Source organism: Mycteria americana, chromosome 3, assembly GCF_035582795.1.
Source record: "Mycteria americana isolate JAX WOST 10 ecotype Jacksonville Zoo and Gardens chromosome 3, USCA_MyAme_1.0, whole genome shotgun sequence".
In the NCBI taxonomy this organism is placed as follows: Eukaryota; Metazoa; Chordata; class Aves; order Ciconiiformes; family Ciconiidae; genus Mycteria; species Mycteria americana.
The window spans coordinates 97,305,541-97,330,141 of NC_134367.1; the positions used below are offsets into that span (position 1 = coordinate 97,305,541).

The following is a 24,601-nucleotide window of genomic DNA, read 5'->3' on the forward strand; positions in this document are numbered from 1 at the left end:
GATTTTTATTTCTGAATAATTTTTTAAATTTTATTTTCTTAGAAATTACAAAGAAACTCTCTCCAGGAGAGCAAGGAAAAGAAACAACCCTGAAATACTTACAATCAATTTTGTTCCATATAAACACAAGCAAAGTTACATATTTCATTCACATGTATGTACAAAAACATTTTAAGTAAAACATCCTTCACACATAACATGTGCATTAGTCTCAGAATTAAGCACATAATCAGATTGGCCTCACCTACCCTACCTAATCTTATTTTCCTGTTTTCTTTTTAAATTGTAAATTTCTATGCAGGAAACATCTCTTTCTTCTGCACAGCATTATGCATATTCAAATTAGCATGGATGGTCTTGGAATTAAATCACTAGGTAGCACAGTCTGACATACAGCTGTATACTAAAGTTGTTACACTGCCATTTATACAGTGAACTTTGTTGGATACCAGGCAAAACTCTTCAAAAGGAATAAAAAGGTATAGCTAGAGGGAAAAAGGAATATGATACACAGCGCTCTCTCAACTACAATCCTGTATGATTCCCATGCAAAACACTTCAAAGGCCAAGTAATTCACAGATCTTGCTCTCCGAATTGGTATCAAAGTTCCCACCAATTTCAATCGTGGCAAAATATATCACTAAAGACATCAACACTACTGGATATGGACGTGGTCAATACTCAATATTCCAATTTGCCATCACCCACCTTTGGAAATAGAAGGGAGAAAGATGAAAGAACCAACAAAACTGCAGACTACTGAAGCAGGTGAGTCGGCAGAATGCTTTACCAGCAACCAGCAAAAAACGACAACTGCGAGAGCAGAGCTTCATTCCAACCCACTGCATAATCTCACTGTGGCTTAAAATTTGGGGATTACATGGTCAATGAACTCCTCACTAGTTGCCCAAGGCTGCATTAACACCTAGCAAAATCTTATTTGATTCATCAAAAGAGCATATTGTCTGTATCTGACTTGGCAAACTAGATTTGAAATTTCACTATTTCATGCATGATGAACACCACTGTAAATCTAAGGACCGTAAATGTTCAGAGGGGAAGGGCTCACCCAGAAGGTAAAGCTTCCACATGCATCAAAGGAAACGCCAAGCACACAAATGTCAGAAGCAACACTTAGCATAATGGGGGAACAGGAGGTACAGATTTTACTCTGCCATCATTTTTAAATGTACAAGCGATGCCGATGCATTTCTCATCTCTGCATAAACATGCATCCCAAAGAGAATCAATAACACTTCCCTCTTACACTGCAACAACACAACTGAATCAAAGGAGGGTGAATTTCCACTGTATTTAAATATACTTGAAGCACTCAGGCTTGGCTTATTGCAGTGTGTGTTACAGTGTGAAATGGGTGTGGAAAAGGGACGTGAAATAAAAAAAAACACAATTAAAAGTAAGACAGAACATCTGTACGTGAGCAATATAAAGAAAGCACTTAAGATTGATGCTTGGGAGGTTTAACCAAAGCGCTGGAGAACACCAGATTTTCATTTTTAGCCCACTTGAAATCTTGCAAATGAGCAAGCTATGCTGGCAGCAGTCACTCTGTCCTCTAGCTCCTGAAAATAGTGCAAGGGACTTTGCATAGGTGCCCCAGCCTCAAGAATACTTTACTAAAACAGTTTGGCAAAGCATCTACGGACGAAGGCCCAACGACAGGTGTTCTCACACAGTATCAAAGATGCAAGGCCCAAATCAGGCTGAGCCTTGAGGCCCCAGCCTAGCACATTCTGTGTGTTGTGGAGAACACTGGATCTGCTGGTTTAGGTAAGATGGGCAGTCTGCTTTTAGCCCTGTACTACCATTTGAATGGCAACTTCTACTAAATGTGTAGAAAAGAAAAAGCACTGACCCAGCAGGAGGAAGTCTCCTCTGATTCCCATACAGGAAGGGCTAAAGTCAGGTCACTTAATTCGGATATTGATGGTGTGGATGTCTTCAGCTGAGGTAGCCAAGTTGAACTCACTTTATGGGCACACAAAGGAAAAAGACATCTCTAAAAATGCCATTCATCTGACCTGCTTTATACTTCTACTTCAAGGCCAGATGAACAGTGACCTAAGAATGACTATTTCTCTTCAGCTGCAAATGGGGCCCAGAGGAACAAATTTAGATGCAGACATCTAAAGCTGAGTGAGAAGATACCACCCCAAACGCCTTCCTTGCACCTGGGCAGTTGAACAGCACAGCTGTGCTGTACTTCTTCATGATAAGCAGTTTTGCTTAAAAGCAGTATCATATAGGTCTGTAACATTTCAGTGTCCATCTAAGCATTCTCCAGACAGCAACAGTCCTACTGAAATGGAAGAGAAGCTCACAATTCTCACAACACTCTCTGAATGATCATGGTGCCTTTTTTGAATAGTAACTAAATCTCAAACACACTTCTAAGAGGCAAATACTATATTCTTCTTTTACAGCTGAGAGAACAGGGACATTGCAGCTTGCCTAATGGTGACTCAGAGGGAATCAAAATAAAGATCTCCTGATACACTGGTACGCTCTTCTACTACTGACTAGGCTTCAAATAGCTAGAATTTACCCCCCAGGAGAAACCTTTAAAACTGATGGACAATTTTAACTCCAATGTCCATAAAAGCCTGTGGTCACACATTCTTATTAGACACTGAGGAATTTTATGTTTGCCTTCCACTTCTATAAAGTGGAAGAGAAATACAGTTAGGAAAAAAGAATTAAGGCTAGGCATGTTATACAGAAACAAAAATACTATGCCTGGAGCTCATTCTTTCAAAAGATAAACTTGCAATTGTAAGGATAAATGGGAGGTTTGGTAAATCTCCCTCAAACACCCCAGTGGGTTACAGGTATAAAGCCAGTTTAAGCGGCTGTTCATTCTTGATTCATGTTCATTCTAGCTTTTTTGAGAGAGATACTCACTGAATCAAGTTAAAGACTGAGTTGATCAACTGAGGATTGTGCAGAACAAAAAAAATGCCATCAGTCAGCTGAGCCATAAAAGCAAGCAGTAAAATAGATTCTGTTTCAGACGAAGTTGTCAAGATAACAACTTTGAATACGAAACCTCAGCCAGCCTGAAGATGCTGCACTCAATCCAATGAGAGCAAAGGAAAAGTTTGCATTGCCAGTACTGGCTCACACCAATAGTAAAAGCTGCTTCATTCTCTCCAGAAAACCACATCAACTCCCCTGACCAGATGATCAAGAAATCAACTAGGGAAGAAGCTCTGCTGGACTTGTTTCTAATAAGGAAGAATTGATGGAGAATGTGAAGGTCTTGGCTGCAGCAGACATGGAATTGTGGCATTTAAAATCCAGAGAAACGTGTACAAGACAGAGCCTTGGACTTTTATGGCAACATATTTTGGTTTATTCAAGGAATGTCTTGGCAGGATCTCATGAGGGACTGCCCTGGACTCCCAAAGGGGCCCAAGTGTGGTGTCTTATCTTCAAAGACAGCTTTCTCAAAGTAGAAGAACAGTCCTTTCTGACGAGCAGAAAGTAAAGCAGGCATGACAGAAGGCCAGCACAGATGATCAAGAACTCCTGACTGAGCTCAAACACGAAGGAAAAAGTACACAGAGGTGGAAGTGAGGATGGGCTGGCCAGAAGGGATACAGAGAAACAGCCCAAGCATGCAGGGACAGTTAGGAAAGCCAAAGCTCAGCTGGAGTTGAAACTGGTAAGAAATGTGAAGAAGAGCTTCTTTAAGTACACTGGACGCAAAAGAAAGGTTAAAGAAAACATGGGTTTACTGTTCAACAATGCAGGCAATCTGATGACAAAGGATGCTCTTTGTACTTTGAGGCTGATGTACTCAACACCTTTTTTGCCTGTTTTCACTGATAAGGTCTGCCTTCAGGCCTGCCAGGTTGCTGGCTCTTCTAGCAGAGCGTGTGGGAATAAAGCATTACCTACAGTAGAGGAAGATGGAGTTAGCAAGAACTTAAGTCAATTGGACATACGTAAGCCCATGGAACCAGACAGGATGCATCTGAAGGCACTGAAGGAGCTGGCTGATGGCACTCTGAGGCCACTCTACAGCATCTTTGCTAGGTTATCATAATCAGCAACGGCTCCCCAAGCAGTGAAATACCCTGACTTAAGACTGTCTTGTTGCCCACAACAGTCAGCAAGCGTGTAGCCAGCACATTGAGGGAAATTATTATTTCTCTCTATTCAGCGCTTGTGAGACCATACCTGGAGGATTGCATCCACTTTTGTGCTCCCTCTTAGAAGAAGGGCACTGCAGCAGTTTCAGTGGAAGGCCACAAAGCTGGTTAGGGGGCTGGAGCACAGGACGTACAAGGAGATGCTGAGGGAGCTTGGTTTCTTCATACTTAAGAAGAGAAAAGGCTAAAGAGAGATCTCATTGTATACAACCACTTAAGGGGCAGGTTAGAGAAGTCAAGACTCTTTTCGGAGATGAACAGTGACAGAACGAGAGGCAATGAACACAAGTTGGAAATGGGAAATTCCGACTAGATGCAAGAATGTATTTTTTTCTTACTATGAGGGTAGTCAAATATGGGAAAATGTTGCCCAAAGAGATTTGCCATCACCATCCTTGGAAACACTCAAAACTCAAATGGACAAGGCCCTGAGCAACCCACTCGAATTGGCTGTGCTTCAAGCAGGGGGCTGGACTACAAACGTCAAGAGGTCCCTTCAACCCAAATTATTCAATGACACTATGACTTAGTAAATCTCCTCACAACTACTTTCCACGGGTAACCATCATTAATCTGCCAAAGCAAGCCATGCCACCATGAAATGTATAGGGTAATCTTCAATCTCATGAGTCAGGATGGAGTATAGAAGCCAGCAAAGAGGGGAGCTGAAGTGCACTACACACCAAACCTCTCATAATAATTTTATGCAAGGTCCCTCATATACCAGGGCCAGCCCTGTTTATGCATCATAGCCATCACAGTACTCTCTTAGTTTGTTTCAAGTCTACTACCTACCATCAGGACTAAATAAAAAGACTGCCTCTTTTCACATCTTCTTCATCTTTTTCTTGCAGCGCTGGTTGAAGACAGGCGAGGATCCCATCAGACTGTCACCAGAATGAGAACCATAGCTGCTCTCAGAGCCATTGGGGCTCTGTGGCATCCCAGCTTCGCTCATGCCTGACATCGGTTCCTCAAAGACATCGCTGCCTAGGACCCCGTGGCCATGTACATTAGCCTCCTCATTTTCCTGTGGCTCCATTTTCACCTGTGCCAAGTTCCAGAGTGGGGAAGCATTCACCTCAGCCCCTAGAGAAAGAAAAAGCACACAGTAGTAACTCAGTAAAAAGACAAATTACAAACAGCATGCAGATGGGACAGCAGCACTGGTGAAGAAGGAGCAAAAACAAAGCTACAGGTGAACTAGGCTGGCAGGAAAACAAATAAAACACACCAAGCATTGTGAAGCAATAAATAAAAAAAAAATCTGTTGGCCTTTTTTTAATAGCCCAGTAATTGCCGCTCTAAAAAAAATATGATGCTATCCTTTCACAGCAACCCTCCACATGGTTTCCTCCATGAGAAACAACAACTTAAAGAGCCCACATCACTCTCCAGAAGGAATGTCTCGGCAGCAATGAGTACACCAACAGCACATGAACTAGACCCTGCATAAGCAGGACTTAGGGGCAGTGCAGAATTCATTCATGATGATGAGGTCCTTGCAACGTCAGCAACCTCCTTTAAGCTGTCAGACATACTGGACTTCTGCAGTGGAGGTGAAGTGAAGGGGGCAGAGGAGTAGTAGATGAATAGTCCCAAATACCACTTCCAGCACTGAAATGCAGGGACACCAGAGCTGCAGTCAGCCACCTGACTGCCTGCCTCCTTGTACTCAACCACCCGCAGGTCTCATCCCATCTTTCAGCAAAATGGAAAGAAACTCTCTTGGCTCAACCTCACAGACACCCTGCTGAGAAACAGCTATCCCCACCCCCCTTTTTTTTTTAACTTTTGGACTAGTGTGCAATCTGAGCAGATTGAGGATATTCTGTACAAGATTATGAAACCATATTTCTTGATAACAGCAAATGTTTTTCTCCCCAAGAGCAGTAATTATAGATTGCATTATTTCTGCTTATTTACAGTTTTAAGAGAGACAAAAATCCTATTAAAAATACACTAATTGGGCTCCTTGCTGAGATGGGCATAAACAGCCCAGAACTGAACAAAGCCTGAAATCTTCTCGCTTTTAAATCTGGTCCCTCTTGTGTGGGGTTAAATTCATATGGAAAATAAAAAACCTAAGAAACCAGTTTTAATAAGTTTTCCAAACCTTGTATCTCAAGGAGCTTGGCTACAGATTGAAAGTACAACCAAACCTCTTGTACTGAGCCAAACCTACTACTATTCCCTACTGCAGCTTAGCCCAAACCAGGGTTTAGGAGACCTTTGTGGTAACACAGCCTACGTTCGCTCAGCAGTTAGACAGCAAGCCAGAATGAAAGTGCTTGCTGGTGTCCAGTTGCCTTAATGAAAAGTCCTTTTTATGTTATTCCTCTCAACAACAATGGACACATCATTAAAATGCTATCATTTTTACAGAGTTGCAGCTCCGGTCTACACAATAATCAAAGATGCTCACAAAAGTTAACTGTGTCTTTCTTTCATCAATTGCTCTTCATTGCTCAGCCTTATTCCTTTCAGCTCTATCACCTGTCATTGAGAGTGTCACTAATGACTAAAAGTACTTAAGCATTGACACAGGACATTTCATCTTCAAAGCACTTTAACTTCAAAGTACTTTACAAATGAGCTAATCCTCATGTTATCCTGCTGGGTGGAGGAACAAGGTCCCCAATTTTGCCTCCATTTCCCCAACTGCAATGAAATTAAGCAGCTAGCCCACAACCACAATGCCAGGCATAAGCAGAAACACAAGCAGAACACAGAAAGCTGTAACGAGAGTTTTGCCCTCAGACACTGAAGCCTTGCTGCCCTCTCTACAGGCCTCACACTTGTATTTTCAAGATGGTGGTGTCCTAACTGCAGCAGCTTTTTCTCATTCCTTATGATATTATGCTCTCCAGGCTGCCCAGCTCTAGACTGGGACTTCTCACAGTGATGAGATTTCTAAAGGCCCTTGTGAAGTGAAGAGGGATTTTCAGGGAGGAACAGAGCACTTGTATTTTTAATTAGAAAACATCAATTCGGTATCAGAGAGGCAAGAGGCATTTAATATACAGCTAGCATGCTAACCTCTGGGTCTCAAGTGGCAGATGCTAATACAAAGCTTTCCAGATGAATCACTCGCAACCCCAGATGGGCCAGAGGAGTCTGCTGTTCCCTCTCCCACAAAAATGTGAGCACTTCACATTTCAGAGGTACTATGGAAAACAATATGAGCTTTCAGAAAAACATCAGATGGATTTGTGCTTTTTTAAAACTCAGCAGAATGTGCTATTTAAAAAAAAAAATCTAATGGACTCAGAGATATACTCTAACCTCACTAAATATGCTACTTAGTTTAGGGTTAATAGGACGACAGGCTTCATTGTTTTTTAACCAGATTTTTAAGTGAAACAGTTATTATTGCAGGGATTTCCAGAGTTCAGAAGGTTCTACACAAAAATCAAAACTGGCTTTCTTTGGGAGAAGAATGTCTTCCTCATCTTCCAGAAAATTTAGGACTATTAAACGGTACACAGAATAAAACTTGTATATAGATATAGAAAAGGCACAGCAGTAGCAGATTCTCCCATGCTGACCACCAGTGTGCTTCAATGCCAACATCAAGGGATGACACTTGAGGAAAAGAGTGCAGTCTCCATGGCCCCACTACTTCATTCACCATTTCACCTTCCACGGCCTCAGCTAACTACAGCAGGCTTTGGGGTAGAGATGCTAGAATAGGAGAGACTCCCATGAGCCCATTTCACATAAGTCACTGATAAGCTTTCATAAAACAATGATTGTCACTACCAGGGTGACTTCTGAATATGGAGGACTGCACCAAGTATCATTAGTATTTCCATAACTCATTCAGTGCCTAAACTATATAGGGTGTTGAATTTACTCCAGTCACAAGGAACATGGCCTTCAACTCCTCAGTAACATGAATCTCTGGACAAGAATCCAAAACTACCCGGGAAAAAAAAAGGAAAAAAAAAATCCAGTACTCTCCTTACTAGAAATAAGGATAAAACTCTAGTCTCTTTTAAACTAAAATATATACTTATATATAAACCCAAAAGTTATTTTTGTCTTTGTTATATTAGACTGGGAGAAAAACCCCGGTACTCACATCTGCAGAAAATACCCTAGCTCAAAAAACAACAATAAAGCCCTTGGGCCATCACTGTAGAAAAACAATCTACCTCACACCCATAAGAAAGCCAAGAATTTTAACCATCCCCTAAGAAGAAACACCATATAAAGCATTTTGTGTTCTACAGGGTCCACAAATGGAGTAAAATTTAATAAATCCCAGTAATTGATACCTTTGATTCTTTGGTTTTGTATTTAGAAAGCAAGCAAGGGTTTCCCTCCTATCCAAATCTTTTTACTAAAACTTTAAAATGTCTTCTCCCTCTCCTTCCTCACACTGGGATCTGCTGTTAAAAATGGAAACAAGATCACATGGAACTGCTGATGGACTGTTTCCAGGAGTAGCAAGAAACCCCTACCTGAAGTCTGCGGGGAAGCTTCTACTTCCAAGTTGGCGGAGAAGCGCTCACTTTGAGCTCCAAGGACTCCAACGGGCAAAGACTGGTCACCAGAAGCCAGATCTCCTTCCAGCTCCTCACTTATGGGGAAAGTAATATCACTAACAGGTTCCTCCTTAATCTTCACAGGCTTTGTGTCTTCTGCTGCCTTTTCAGGGTTGACAATCTTCTCATATTCTTCAGAGAGCTGCTTGCTAACCTGTCAAAGATCAGCAGGGGTGAAAAAAGAGGCCAGAAAGGTCAGAGTGACTTCAGAGATTCTGATGGCAATTACATTGCAGTGCACTCTGTTCCCAGAATATTATTAACATCTGACCTGAATGAACAAGTAAACAGATTACCAGCTACACAGGAAAGACTTTTTTTCCCCTTTAAGAACACCTTCTGTCCTGTAACAAGGGACTTTAATAAGAGGTTTAATCTATTAACACATCTGCTTGATAAATATGAGCACCTTTATTTCACAGACAGAGATGACGAGGCCCAGAAATTTAAACAGAGCATGAAACAAAAGCAAAGTGTCTCAGCCTTACTCTTTGGTTTTATCTATAAGACTGTCCCCCATCCGCCAGTAACAAACTTACTCCAGCATAAAAAAACAAGCAGCTCAGATATTCATCAGCTCTATAGTCAACAGTGGGCAAAGCCTGGGTACCTTCTGTCAGATTCACAGCAAAAAACACAGAAGTTTTCTCCCGTCAGAGAATTGAAACAAATACAGGAATGAGATTTAGAACTACCCTGTACTTCTAGAAACTTAACAACTGTAAGCAATTAAATTAAAAATTTCAGATTTCATCTGCTTCTAACAAATGCTTGTTTATAACACTGAATCCCAACAGTCAGTGAACTGTGCTGAGGAAAAGCCCAAGGCTTTTTAACAGCAGAAGCAAGAAGGAAAAAGAATAGCAAAGCCTATTTCCCCCTTCTAGATATACTTCCAAATACAGAGGCTACTATGGATTTCAGCCCTGCATAATGAACAGAACAAATAAGACAATGACCAGCTGCAGAATGACAGTGAACTGCATCAGCAGAACGATGCAGAAAACCCAAATTCCAAAAGGAGACAAGATCTGAACAAAAACATTTGAACAAAAATGAACAGAACTGTTTTTTTGAACAAAAATGTTTTTAATGAAGACAGATCTCAATTATGTTATTTTTATGCACAAACCTCAGAGTCCATCACAATTTACATACTACATGCACTTACAGGTGTCTCTGATTTATACTGCCTCTGTAAGCCATAAGGTGCCAACCCTGGGAAAAGAAGGAGCACAAGGTAGCTGCTCCAAGATGAGTCAGCTGGCACTCAGGTAACGTGACAAGGAGGAAGGGACGGCAGGTTTTGCCTTTGGTCACAGGCTACCTACTTGATTCAAGTCGTGTTTTTTGATGAGTAGGAGTAAAATTCCCACTTCAAATCCTTGCATTTCTCTAAGTCCACAACAGGCAGTCTTATATCATTCAAACAAAATGCATATGTTTAATTTCACAGAATACCTGGACCAAGAGAAACCATACCCTTATTCTTACAACCTACGTTTATATGATACCTCTTATTCCAAGGAATTTAATAATTCCTCTTCTTTCTCCACAGAAGCACAGTTCCCTCTAGAGTGGAAGGTAGCCTGTGTGACACCTCAGATCAGCACAATAGTATCCTATACTCCTAAAGCTTAAGCAAGTCACCCCTTGCTTACGCGAGCACAAGCCTAGTAATTTTTGTTTGTCTGCTTACTTGTTTTCCGGAATGGTAAGCAGCCAAATTTCCCATTAAAGCAGAAAATTCAGTTAATCAGTCAATACTGATTTTACAACTACTTGATATTTTTGTCTGGGCCATTCAAGAGCTGAAGGCCTCCTCTTAAACCCAAACAAACCATCAGTAGAGCATTCTTAGCCTCAGTAGGGACACAAATAAGGGGCTCTGTCTTCCAGTCAAAAAAATCATGTTTCTCTTTTCCTTGATGACTCACCTCCACACCCAAGAGATTTTCTAATCTGATTTTACCTCAGTAAGACCCAGTACTTGGTACAGGAATAAGCAATTGTACTGGGGGTACATTTCTTGGTGCTGTCAGGTCCCTACTGCTCTTCTCACCTGAAGCATGTAGCTGTGATAATCCTTAATGCGGTGTTGCCAGAACTTCTGCAGCGAGAGCACACTGCCAATGCCCACTTCATGGAAGACCTGCTCCATGACATCAGGGAAAGGGGTGTGCCCAAGTCGAGCTTCTCGATCCACAGCAAAGCGCAGCAGTTTGGTGAACTTCAAGCAGTACTCGTGGGCGATGTCTGTCAGGGTCTCCAGGACACTCTCATTGGCACACTCAAAGCCTGTGTGAGCCAGGATGGTGGCCATTGACTGGTAGAGAAGCTGCCGGCAGGAGGACCAACTCAGCTCAGTCACTGGCTCCCCTTTTCCTCTAAAAAACAGAAAAGACAAAAATACCACACCTCCAAAAACTGAAAGGAATGTATCAGTTGAAGAGATACTGTCATAGGTGATGTACAAAGGGAAAGCAGATTGTCTGGGGTTCTCCACAACTTCTCCATTACATATGAACACTACCTAGCAAGGGTTTATCTGCTTTCCCTTCTTCCCCTCCCTCCAAATCAGCACTGCCAATTCTCATTTTCCCTTCTAATGCCACAAGATTCCTTGGGTGATTCATGAATGTGGGATGCAAATCTTCTGAACCCTTAAGCAACTCCCTTCCCACCCAAGAGCTTTTCTCCTGGAGATGTGAATTAAATGGGTCCTTGACACAAACAAAATAAAGCATTTTAAATAACATGAATGCAAATCATTTCCCCTCTCAGTTAATTACATTTCTCTTCCTTATTATCTCTGATGTCACAGGCCTAATAGTCAGATACAAAGGCTTCTGGGATAGACAAGATCTGAATTTACAATGCAAAAGACACACATAAAAAGCAAGGAACAGGATACACATACATTTCATAAAGTTACACTGTAGCCAAAAAGACCATTTCCCTGCCCTCATTTCCAGTAGTCACTAAGCATGACACTGAAAGAAGTGTCCCCATATGCAATCTAAAAAGTGAACACCAGGCCCTGGGAGGAGCCTGAAGAGGTTCTACCGTAGAGCAGCATTCCCTGGCCTTGGGTTTGAGACCTCTCTTCTCGGTGTTGCTAAGCGGGAAGGAGTGACCACGCTGGATGGAGGAGATGGAGAAATGACATGAGCACTTCAAACATCATTCATTTACAGATAGGCAACCGAATTTTTCATCAAGATGAATTAACAAATAGAAATTCCCCACAGGAAAAAGACGGGATGAGATAAGGCAAGGCCTCTGAAAGGTAAACATATTTCTACCAGATTTCTCAACTCACAATTAAATGCATGCGATGTGTTTGCCCGTATCAGTAACACGGTCTTCAAATGCTGATGTCAAAAAATCAAATTTCCTTTCTGCTAAGTATGGTATTTATATACTTTTTACACTTCATTCAGCACCAATGGCAGAATTAAGCTAACAATTTCACCCTTCATTTGTTTCTGATCAATTTCTCCCAACATCTTCCGCAGCCCACCCTGAGATTCGCCTCGCTCTCACCCTACATTACTCACGTACCACCACACACTCTTTCCAGTAACAAGACCGGATTAAACAGTACACAGACAGCACTGATGCCTTGATAAAATTCTCGCTACTCTGACTCTCCAACGTGTGCGTTAGGTACCTTTCAGTCTCACTAAGACGCTGGGTCACAGAGCCTCAGCTCCCCCTGATCCTGAGAACCAACCCATAGAAAACCACTGAAACACAGCAGTAAAAAAAGATAATATTTCAGGGGAGTGAAAATGGAAGGTTAACCTTAGAGCTGTCAGGACCAAAATCATTCATTTTCGAGAACACCAGCTCAGCACTTTCTGATTATTCAGATAAAGGGGGGGATCACACTATACTGAAAGCTGCAGATGATGGCATTTTTAAGTGGATATTAAGAACAGCATGTAGATCTCAGGTCATGGATTCATCCCAGTTATTAATTGCTGGAAAATGACTCACATCGCAATTCCTACTCAATTATGTAACTACTTTGTAAAGAAGACAGCAGGCGCTCTGACAAGATGAATTAAAAGATCATCAGTTTCCTTATAAACCAAGTGTCACCCATACTGTTTTTACATCTCCCTCACTCCCCCCTCCACCTCCCAGTGACAGATTTCTGAAGTTCACAAACAGCCATATGTCTCATACAACACTGGGACTAGGAGGTTACAACAGAAAAAAACAACCATTGAACAAAACCAACCAGAAAACAACCATCAAAATTTATGCCTATAAAAAAGAATATCTTCTTTTTTAACACATATAAAGGACATACCAAGCTGTCCAGCAGCCATCAGTTGACAGCATCTTCAAAAACACCAAACACCAGACTACTATTAATACGGAGACAAATAAAGAGCCATTATTGACGCTCTGCCACTCACTCAAAACACTATGGACAAACTTACACTAGACACAGAATTTGGCAAGCCCAAGCAGGTTACTCAGCCACTTGTAAAGTAGAGCACAACAACCATTTAGCAATGCATATCACTGCTCAGAAGCAGCAGAGAACGTTATGTCTCTTTTAAACTCCTAGAGGAAAAGAAACTAATTGCCAGCATTAAAATGCAGCTAGGTCACTATGCTGAAAGGGATATAATCAACTTGAAATCTAATCAGTTAAAGACAGAGAGAAAAGAAATTTAAGGTACTGTACTCAAATCCAAATCCCCACCTCTTGTTCTTGGTAAGGTAAATCAATTTTGGTTTTTCTTATTTTTTCTTCTCTTGTTTTCCTGTTTCCCACAATAAGCAATAGAGGAAGATGATTAAAAGCCTGATTAGACAGCAAAAATTGAAATATTGTTGTAGATGTTAATGGAAACCAACAAACGAGAAAATATCTTTTTTTCCTTCATCTGCTTTAACTTTCAGGTACTGTCTGATAAGAATGCACATAAACAAAAACAGCCATATAGACACATTTAAGTTGAGAGCAGTTATCTAACATCAAGCCTTCCCAAAAAGGACCAGCAAACTTCTCTTCCGTGACGATCATAGCTAAAGAGCCTTGGTCTTAGATCTCGTCCAAATACCTAGCACCTATAAAAGCACCCTTCCAGACATTATCATTATGCAGAATGCCACCCTCTGCAGCACTTACTGCTTTCCTGAAAGGCTCCCCATCCAGCAACCATCCAAAGCCAAACGTATTTAACATATTACCAGGGTCATATGGCTGCAAGTAAACAAGAGTGCTTTAATCCCTAAAATTCTGTCACCAGAGATTAACAAGACTGGCAGTTAGGCCTGTGACTGGGACATGATCATCTCTACAGAATATATAGTATGAAATTTATCACAAATACTGGCCAACTTGTCGCTCTTCAATTCTGTATTTCCAATAGGATCTATATTTTTATATATAGGTCACCAACACTACATGATGTTCCAGACAGAAATCTACCTGCCAAGCCACAAATTCATCAGACCCAAAGCCCAGCCTTCTCCCACTGCTGCCAGCAAACCTGCAACATGCAGAACTTCACAGAAGAAAAAAGTGTCCATTTATACCAAACAGGCTTATTTGCAGAATTCCTAAGGTTTCAGAACTCACAAAAGGCCCATTTTCTGTGTCAGCAAGACATTCCCCAAAGGCACCACAATCCATTCACCCAAGCTCCTCTCCTGTAAGGCTGTTTCTCTTAGAGGGAAGGAGATCTCGTGGTTCATTTCCCGTGCAACTGTCTTCAGGGGAAAGCATTTGGGCTAAGTCGGTACAAGATCAACAGCCGAGGTTCACTCAACTGCAGTAATGGATTGAAGTGCTCTGCTCCCTCCTAGGTGAGCATAAGCTAGCAGCAGATGGAGGGAGGGATTGTTTTTCCTATGAACACATCAATTTTATGAAACATTACATTGTGGAGTTGAATTTCTACCAAATGAGGTGCAACAAGGTCGCTTCACAGCCATATTCCCCAAAACAGTAAAATAAAGGAGAACATTGGAAAAACAAGATTATACTAGTCAGAGAGTGCATCAAAGTACACAGCACACTAACTCAAACCAGAAAGTTTTTTCCTTTTGGAAAAGGGCCTCTTTCCACCTCATCCTGAGTAAGCCTCTTTTTAAATACCTCTGCTATGTCTACAGAAGGCTGCACAGGTATAAAGAGAAACTGTTCAAAAGATAAGGGCAAGAGATAATAGATAACGTTTGGAAAATAAATTGGGTCCCAGTGGCCCAACCCAGAAGACTGGACAGTTTAGGGGCTAAGCCAAAGTGCTTAGCCCAGCAGGGGAAGTATGTTCTGCCTGCTCTAATCTCCACTGCTCCAAATCCTTCCCAACATGAAACCTGCTATCCCACTGACATGTGCTTCCCTACTTCTGTACAAACATTTCTCAACTACAAACCCTTCTGCCATGAACCGTCTTCCCATTGCAAGCTCCCAGTTTCATGCACAGATTATCTTTCAATGCAAAGCACACATCCGATGTGGCCAGGAACGCAAATGAGAGAATGGCAGAGAAATCTGTTAAGAAGCCAACCATGCACACACAAGAAAAAGCATCTGAAGAGACACATAATGAGCAGGTTACGTTTCTTTTGACAACAGATCCATGCTAATTGGAGGAAGCTGAACAGAGAAGAAGGAAAAGCTAGCAGCCGTATTATGGTAAGAGCCTCCTGTTCAAATGGTAGTTTCAAGTCTACAGTTCCCTTATTCTTCATCAATTATGCTTTAAGCTTACCTTCTGTTTCTATACCAACCAAAACAAACGTTAATTCCTTATTGTGTATTCCAAGAACTGTAACATCAACAGTTGCAAATCACCAGGACCAGATGGTAATTCATCCAGGAATACTAAAGGAATTCAAGGATGAAATAGCTGAATAGCTGTGGTGAGTCACCTCTTGCTTTAAACTGCCTTGGCCCATGAGGACAGGAAATGTGAAAACATTTTCTTCTAATAGCTTCAGAAAAGAAGATGTGAAGAACTGCAGGCTGGGAAGCCCGATATATGCTGGTGCATCGGGGAAATTCAAAGACATTATAAGAACAGAATTAGAGCACACATGGGTAAATATGACACACTCATAAAGAGTCCAGACAGCTTTTGTAAATGGAAAACCTGCTTCACAAACCTACTAGACTCCTCCAAATCCATCAACAAGCAAGTACATAAGAGATATCCACTGTGGAGCCCAGGTCTTCCCTCGAGGATCTGTACCAGAATCAAGGTTTGTTTCAACATATTTATAAACAGTCCAGAAAAATGGAGGCGAGGAATAGCGTCGTGATTAAAACTGCTGGTGGTACAGATTTTGGAGGGTTGAAAAGACCAAAACAATTGAGGAATAGCAGTAAATTAGGTTCTGCCTCTTCCTCATCTCAAAAGGGACAAGGAGGTAGGGGTTACAGGTATGGGGTGGGGCAGAGGGGAGGAAAACCAATATGAATCCAGGGAATAACAAAATAAAAGACAAGGGTCTGAGGTTAAAGGATGAAAATTAATAACAAGGAAACAGAAGAGGACATGACTATAATAAAGAAACTTGTGGTCTGATTCAGGCTGGCCACTCTTATCTTCCTTTCTTCCTATACCTATACACCGCTTCTCAGACCCAGGTTACTGCCAAAGAAAATGGAATTAAAATATGGATTTAGTCGAATACTGTAACTGACAATGGCACTTCAGAAGGCAGCATAAAATTAAGCACTATGATGTTTTATCAAGGGGAAGAATGGTCTTCCTTAAATTGTTTTTACACACTAAGAACAAGCATCGGCAAATCATATAACTTTATTTTTACTACTATAACAGCAGTTGGTATTCTTAATTTATGTGTCTTAAAACAGTTAAGAACAAACATGCAACAACAAATTCAAAGCTTTCCTCCTGGAAAAGCATCAATGTGTTTGGTTTAGCAACCACACAATTAAATTCCAGTCTACACTGCAGCTCATTATAAATCCACTCTCTGTCAGCCACAAAACATTTCATTTCAAAATTGTCTATCCAGTTTTTACAATCTAGTCCTTAAACTCCCCCATGTGGTTGACTGCTAAATAACACTTCTTTACTCGGACACCAGAAGCTCACAAAGGACAACAAAAAGACAAAGCAGCCCCCAAAACATGGACAGAGACACAGAAAACTGAACTTAAAGGTGAAGCCACCGGGAGGACAGAGCAGAACACTGCTCAGTTCTACAAATCACGGGGCCAGAAAGAGCAGGAGTCCCAGGGCTCAGACTTTATCCTCACAGGACTGGATTTCCCTTCACCCCTCTAGGCTAATTACCTTATTTCTTCCGAGAAGGATGATGGTGTTCCTCCACAAACAGCACTAAAGAATCACTCTACTGTTCAGAGAGACTATGTTACTAAAAGCAACATCTTTCAACAAAATGCATTTTATACAACCTCAGGCCATTAAAGATCTCAGTGGCATTTAACTGATACATTATATTTTATTGATGCACATTTTCCCCATTTTAAAAACTAAAATGTATTATCCTCTCCCACACCATGTTCATTGGCACACAGTCTTTAATCTAAGAAGAGAAAGTTATAGTAGTGAGGATTAATCCCTGAATTTAAATGCACATAACCTACCAAGTATCATGAGAACCTGCAAGAAATTCAACACCTCCTTGTGAATTTAGTGCTTGTCAGAGGGGTAGACAGGGAGGTGGTAGCAACACTATTTAATCAAAGATTGGCTGCAGAGGTAGGAGCAATGCAACCTTCCTTTACATTTTCTCCATCCCTTGGCTGGTGGAGCCAGTATCAGAGACAAGAATTCCCTTCACCCATACTCATCACCACCTCTGACCAACAAATAATGCCAACAAACAGGGTGAAATGTGATAGTTACTACGCCACAGGTCCTGGGCCACTGAAATCTTACAAATATGTTATCAAATCATCTTTTCAGAACCTACAACTAAACAGCCAAAACTGAGTCATGTGTCTTTTGGATTTTCAGTTACAATAGGGCAAGTTTAGTTTGAGTAAGTGACCTAAACAGAAGAGACTTCACATCCTATAACTAAATTGTCAAAAGACCATTGAAGATAGCAAAACCATTCACATTTAGCGTAGCACTAACAAGACAGAAATCAGCACTACACATCCACATTTTATAGACAGGAAACAAAAGCACATTTATTTTAAAAAATGTGCATGTTATCCATAAGGGAGAAATCTCAATCTTTCCTTTTCGAAGCCTGTTTCATACTTTCCATACAACTGTTTGACCCTTCAGCCTAAGGGAATCAACGTAACTACATATATATTTAAAACCAGTCAGCTTTCCTTCAGCCAGGAACTAACCCAAAGAAATACCAACACACCTGTAGAAATCACTCTCTGGGTCACTGTGCCTCAGTTGAAATGGCATTTTGGGGGTTTTGCTATCCAGAGGAAGCAGGTCATCAGGGAGAGGTGGAGAGGCCGGACAAGATGGCAGAGGTTCGCTGTCTTCAGTTTTTATGCCCTCTGCTTGCTGCTGGTTTTGAGCCTGAGCCATGGCGATCAGGCTGCGCAGCCGCCTGTTGTGCTGGATGAGCTGAATGGTGTGAATTGTGAGGCTGCAGGGCTCTGAGGGGATGTCCAACATGGTGGTCGGCCGGGGTTTGTTTGCAGATGGCTGATGCAATGGAGGATCTTGGACTTCCACAGTACGAAACTCACGCTGAAGCAGGTCAAAGGAGCTGCGATTGGCCTGGTTAGATGAAACCGGAATCTCACCCCAGTATCGCAGCATTTTTACGCTGGTCACGTACTGTCCTCAGATCCCAGGAGAAGGCTACCAAATACTGTGCTACAAAGGAGCCTTGTCGCAGGGAAAAGTGCTAGGCTTTGGGCAGCAACAGAAACTGGAGCTGGGATGACACTCTGAATACAGCGAATTATGACTGTCAAGAAAGCTGTCGCTCAGTGCCTCACTGAGCAGCGCAGTTTCCACGATGGCATCAGGACGCAACGCTGACATTTAACAGATTACATTGCTGCTTCTCCTGAGGGGGGGAAGAAGAAAGAAACGCACCCGTGAGGCGGTCGTTATTTCTGTTTGTAACAGGGGCTGGTGTGGCTCCACCTGGGCCACGCCGGCACCTCGCTGAGCGGGACCCACGATGCGCCCTGATTTGCGTGGAGAAACTCCGGGGGCCGCACTCGGCTCGCCAGCCGCCCCTGCAAGGCGCCGCCGCCCGCCCTCCCCGGGCCCAGCTCCGAGCCCGCGGCTGCCCCGCACCCCGGCCCGCGGCTCCCCACGGCAGCACCAAGCCCGCCCGCCCGGCCCGGAGCCCCCCCGCCGTACCCCGCAGCACCCCCGCCGCTCCGCTCCCGGCCGCCGAGCCGGAAGTCGGCCCCGGTCCGCCACCAGAAGCGGTTCCCCCGCAACCAGCGCTCCTTCGCGCCGGGAGGAGGGAAGCGATCGCCACCGCCGCTCCCGCCTCCCCTGCCGCTGCCTCCCTCCCTGCCTCACCCCTGACGCTACTGTGGGCCGCGGCTGAGGCAGTGGCTCGACCCCCTGGAGCTGCGCCCGACCCCGGTACTGCAGCCGCAACGGCGCTCGTCCCCGGAGGACTCTATTTAGGAACGGACCCGGAAGATGGCGGAGGCCCCGGAGACGGAGGCGGCGGCCGAGCCCGCCGCCTTCAAGCGCCCGAGCCGCCCGCTGCCCGCCGCGCCCCGCACCGCGGAGGGCGGCGAGCCGGGGCCCAGCCCGCCGCCCTCCCGCCCTGCCGCCGCGCCGGCGGCGCCGCGCTACGAGGAGCCGCCGTGGGGCAGCCACCCGCCGGCCGGCGCCGGCTACGGGCTGGAGGTGCTGAAGGGCGGCGTGGCGCTGGGCTCGGTGCGGCTGGAGGGCGGCAGCTGGTTCCTGGTGGGGCGGCTGCCCGGCTGCGCCCTGGCCCTGGAGCACCCGTCGGTGTCGCGGCACCACGCCGTGCTGCAGTACCGCGGCGCCGGCTGCTCTCCCGACGGCCCCGACGGCGCCGATGCCGCCGGCTTCTACGTGTACGACCTGGGCAGCACCCACGGCACCTTCCTCAACAAGGCGCGGGTGCCGCCCCGCACCTACTGCCGGGTGCGGGTGGGCCACGGGCTCCGCTTCGGCGGCAGCTCCCGCCTCTTCCTCCTGCAGGTGGGTGGGGGCCCGGGCGGCCCCGCCGCGCTCCCCGGGGCGTGTGTCGGGTGAGTCGTGTGGTAAAGGCTTCCCCGGATCGAGCTCAGGAGTTGGCCCGGCTCCATCTACATCTCCCTGGCGTCTCGGGGTGAAGCCCGCTTCTGAGGCGTGGGGCGGGTTGGATGCTTTGGAAGCGGGCCAGCGCTGCCGTGGTTGTTTTGCTGGGGAAAAGTAGTCAGGTGTAGGTATCCGCTGCCGGCTCCGCCGTGAGGTCCGGGGCTGAAGGACAGAGCAGGGCCTGGGGTCCCCGCACTGCTGCATCGCCCCGGTGCACTGGGCACAGGGCAGCTCTGCCGGGGGTCAGCGTGAGAACAGGCATGGCAGCTTCTGCCAAGGTGCAATGAGCGCAAAAGGCATTTCTCTCTGACAGTATGATGTGTCAGGAAAGTCTCTCTGACAGTATGATGCATCAGGAAAGTAAAGCGCTAATATTTCTTTGTGACAAGGGGAGCTTTTATTAGTAGGAACTTGGAGAGCACTTGGCATGCCCTATACGCGCTTCAGAAGCTGCTCATTCCTCAGATTCTCCCATGTGGTGCTGACCGAAATTTTTGCCTTCAGCCTTTAAAGTACAGTTATATTTGAGATTGATCTGACTACAAGTACACAGTAACGTTCGTTTCTTTTTTTCCCACTTTGGAAGGGGCATTAAAATGAATATATTTGGGGATGCAAACCATAACAAATGGTCTAATAATTCCACTTTTTGAAAAGCGCTATAATGATTTGTTTATGTTATTGTACGTAATCTGCATATGTGTTGAAAATACTTCTTTTTTTTCTTTAAAAAAACCCCACTTCTGCTAAGTTACTGTTTGTGACGTAGGGACCCAAAGAGGACCAGGAGTCTGAGTCGGAGCTAACTGTGACTCAACTGAAGGCACTGCGTAAGCAGCAGCAAGCAAAATTAGAAAAGACAATGTTGGGAGAGGACTCTGATGAGGAAGATGAAAAAGAGGAGAGAAGTGAGAGGAGTCAGAACAGTGATATGAGCTGCTCGTGGGGAATGGGTAAGTGATGATGTATAAATCAGCTGATACACCCTGGAAGGTCTTTATGCCAGTTTTCAGTGAATACTAGGGTTGAAATTCCAGCTGGATGCCAAGTGTTCCAACCCAATTCTTGAGTACAAATTAATCCTTTTCTTTTTAAAAAGAAGAGTGCTGTGACAAGGCAAGCTTATAGCTGGTGAGAAGTATGCTAGAGCTCCTTTTAAAAGGTAGAAGGTACTTTACCTACGCCTATAAAAGGCCATGAAACTGAGAGTTTAGGTTAATGCTGTGTGTTTTGTTCCTGTGACAATGTCCACGCTTTTGCCCAAGAGGTGAAATTTATTTGCTTGAGACTTCTATGCAGTATAGCTGTCTTCAAATTTAAACAGGAAGTCCACATCTTAAAGCTAGATAAATTCTAATTAATGAGCTTTTAAGTACAAAATGAGTTGGTTTTTTGAATGGAAACGTATAAGCATATAAACCCTTGAAAGTGCTGAAACTGCAGTGACGTTCATCTGCAAAACTGTATCTTATGATGGAATAACTAATAGCAAAAAAGCAGCAGGGTATTTTTTTTATTGGATGCAGAAATAATATTCAAGTTAAGGGAAATAATTTTAAGATGATGTAGCTGCTACTTCTTTCAAACTAACGAAAGTTGAAATATACTGGTGTTCTCTTTCTAATGTTTCACCTTTTTTTGCACTTTGTATGTTTTCTTCTAGGGGAGGATGCTGAGGAGGATGAAGTTGAAGAAAACCCTATTGCTATTGATTTTCAGGATGTACAAGATGCCTTCTATATGAAAGATCCTAGGAAGGCCTTACAAGGCTTTTTTGACAGAGAAGGTACATTTTTTTTCTTTTTTTTTTGGTTTTAATTAAATGTAATTTTTTATATTTAGCAACATGTGACATTTGTGCTCATGTTTTTCTTTGGGAATTAAGGTATGGGAGCTAAACTTTTCTATTACATTGTGTGTAAGGTCTTATTATTTTTTTGGTCGAGTTGGGGGGGTGTTGGTGGTGGTTTGGTTTTTTTGTTGGGGTTTTTTGGTGTCTTTTTTTTTTTTTTATTAAAACTTAACTCAGCATTGTATATCTGAGACTTAGTTACTAATTCCTAAACTGGGAGTTGTAGAGAGCACCTTATATTCCTCTGGAGTGACACTCAAACCACACCCATGCTTTGAAGCTGTGCTGAAAAATCCAAACCCATCAAATTCCAGACTGTTCTGTTTGGAGATGGCTATGATTGAGAGATAGAATTGGAAAGTATAAAAAGACAAAAGGCAATAATGAACTGGTCTAAACTTTCGATGGTTGCTAGCGAAACTTACCGATGACTTGCTTATTTGCTAAAGTGAAAAATTAATCTTCAAGATCAATCTGGATTCACAGATATTGTTTAAGTAACGACATTTTGCAATGTAATTTACTTCAATACGTACAGAGGCAAGACTGTTTTTTCTTTGAACTGCATATTCCTGAACAGGCTACTTAAAGATTTTTTTTTTTTTTTTTTTTTTTGATCTGAAAAAGCCTTGATTGTGAAAAACAACCAAATGAGCATAATACCAAGTGAAGATCCCATGGCTTAAAAAAAACCCCAAAAGGCGGAAAATTCAGTTCTTTGATATGTAACAAGGGCATTTTATCTCTTTCGTTTAACCATGACATTCTTCTCTGCTGTAAAGATTATTCCTGCTTATTTCAATTTTGGTTATTATATCAACTTTCTTTTCCTCTCTAGGAGAAGAGTTAGAATATGAATATGATGATCGTGGGCACAATAGCTGGCTATGCAGGATCAAGTATGTATATCTCCATTCACTTTTGTACATAGAAGCTGACTTCACTGAATTCACAAACAAAAGCTGAAGGAATTACTTGTCTTGTCACACTTGGCAAGGAGGCCAGCTGGAATTACACCTAAGCCCTGAAACTGAGACAGAAGTTCCAGGATCAGTGCCTAGCTCAGTGTCTGCTCTCCTTTCTGGTCTGGCAGCATTTGGTTTTCCTTAGCAATGAAAATCGGGAAAGCAAGAGTCTAGGTTCTTTCAGTTCCCCTTGTTTTGAGAAAAATGTGAAATTGAAATAAGAGAGAAGAAACTAGGGAACAATATCTTTCAATTCCTAATGGGGGAAAGAAAAAAAAAATCATTCATTCTATTGTGTACCCAATTCCAGTTCTTTTGTGGTATAAGGCAGTTTTTGATGGGTTCCTGCAAGAGGCCACTAATGTCATTTGTTTATAAGACAGGAGAAGATGAGGTGGAAATTAAGTCAACAGGATAGGTCTCAAATGGATAGGTACAACATTGCAATGATTGTACTGCTTAAGAAACCTTTGCTTCAGCATGGAAAATATTTGCTACTGGTGTCACATGGATGCAAGATACTGGTGCTTAAAATGATTTGGGGATTGACGTTTAACCTTTTAACTTCTTGTATTCCCAATGGAATGAATATAGGAAGAATTATTGTTTGGACTAGTGAAATCAAAATTGCTTGCATGCTTTAGGAAATCCATGCTTGTGTTTTGATTGGTACTGTATGAAATGAAAAGTGAAAATATGTAATCAACAAAAAAAGACTAGAGTGAACTGGAAAGAACAATGCCAATGTGATAAATAAAATATCTGAGTAGCATGTTTGAAAAGCTGTTTGTATCTGAGCTGTTCTCTGATCCTTCAAACTGAACAGGTTGCCTGTGGATGATGCATCAGGGAAGCAGCTGGTGGCAGAGGTTCTCCATTCAGGAAAGAAGAAGGAAGCAATGATACAGTGCGCACTGGAAGCTTGCAGGCTACTCGATGCTCGGGGAGTGCTGAGGCAAGAAGCAGGTGAATAACTAGTCAAATGCTGTGATCGTTCTAAAAGCCTAAACTGGGGATTTGAGATTGCTATGTTGAATTTGTGTTATTGCTCAGTGGTATGCAAATCATTTTGTTTCTTGCCTTCTCCCTTACCTTTCCCAGTATCCCGAAAAAGGAAATCAAAGAACTGGGAAGATGAGGATTTTTATGACAGTGATGATGACACCTTCCTTGATCGAACTGGTGCCGTAGAAAAGAAACGACTGAACAGAATGAAAAAAGCTGGTAAAATAGAAGAAAAACCAGAGACTTACGACTCCCTGGTAAGAAGAATTATTATGGCATGCCAGGCTTATTCTCTCATGCATGTATTATTACTAAGAAGGAAAATCAAAAATATTTCCTCATCTTTCTCTGTTAGCTTGAACTCTGATACCATTTCAGACCTTTAGCTCTCAATTGGCCAATTTAGAATAACATAGTGGTTTTTTGACTTGTGGACAATATCTATAAATACCTCAAAATGCTGCTTACTTTATTCTAGTGGAAGCATACTACCTTGCTTTTGCCTGTGTAGTATTGCCTTCTACTTGGTGGATCATGGCAGTATGTGAATGAAATACCAGAACAGGATACTTTTCTTGTGCTTTAAAACCATTTTAAAATAATTGCAAGCTTTCAAGTGCACAGGGCACATTCCAAAGAAGGATCTCATTCTGCTTCAAAGAATAAGCAGCCTGGACTGACAGGCGTATGACAACTAAAAGTCCCACACGGACAATAGGGTGTGGGGGAGCAGGGACAGGGAGGGTTGGAGGATCACAGTGGTGGTATAACACTGCTGCAGAAGCATTATACATATTTTTGTGTTTC

General features: G+C 42.9%; 2 protein-coding genes across 3 annotated transcripts in view; one reads left to right on the top strand and one right to left on the bottom strand.

Annotated features, from left to right (window-relative positions):
- Positions 1 to 19,341, bottom strand: SUPT7L (SPT7 like, STAGA complex subunit gamma). 2 transcript variants are annotated; one of them, XM_075496217.1, is made up of 5 exons: positions 19,226 to 19,341; positions 18,078 to 18,743; positions 10,789 to 11,113; positions 8,643 to 8,880; positions 1 to 5,265 (listed from the first exon to the last, which is right to left on the bottom strand). In XM_075496217.1, the coding sequence occupies exons 2-5, from the start codon at positions 18,488 to 18,490 to the stop codon at positions 5,003 to 5,005; spliced, it is 1,239 nt and encodes a 412-aa protein (XP_075352332.1). In that variant the 5' UTR covers positions 18,491 to 18,743; positions 19,226 to 19,341; the 3' UTR covers positions 1 to 5,002. The 2 variants fall into 2 exon arrangements, with proteins under 2 accessions (XP_075352332.1, XP_075352333.1); XM_075496218.1 differs by lacking the exon at positions 19,226 to 19,341 and adding an exon at positions 19,046 to 19,067.
- The window catches only part of SLC4A1AP (solute carrier family 4 member 1 adaptor protein), a 17,383-nt gene continuing 11,931 nt past the window's right edge, over positions 19,150 to 24,601 (top strand). The window contains exons 1-6 of the mRNA XM_075496216.1: positions 19,150 to 19,873; positions 20,742 to 20,925; positions 21,636 to 21,758; positions 22,663 to 22,723; positions 23,616 to 23,755; positions 23,891 to 24,051. Of these exons, the coding sequence (XP_075352331.1) occupies positions 19,340 to 19,873; positions 20,742 to 20,925; positions 21,636 to 21,758; positions 22,663 to 22,723; positions 23,616 to 23,755; positions 23,891 to 24,051 (1,203 nt within the window). The 5' untranslated portion in view covers positions 19,150 to 19,339. The remainder of the gene's footprint in view (positions 19,874 to 20,741; positions 20,926 to 21,635; positions 21,759 to 22,662; positions 22,724 to 23,615; positions 23,756 to 23,890; positions 24,052 to 24,601) is intronic.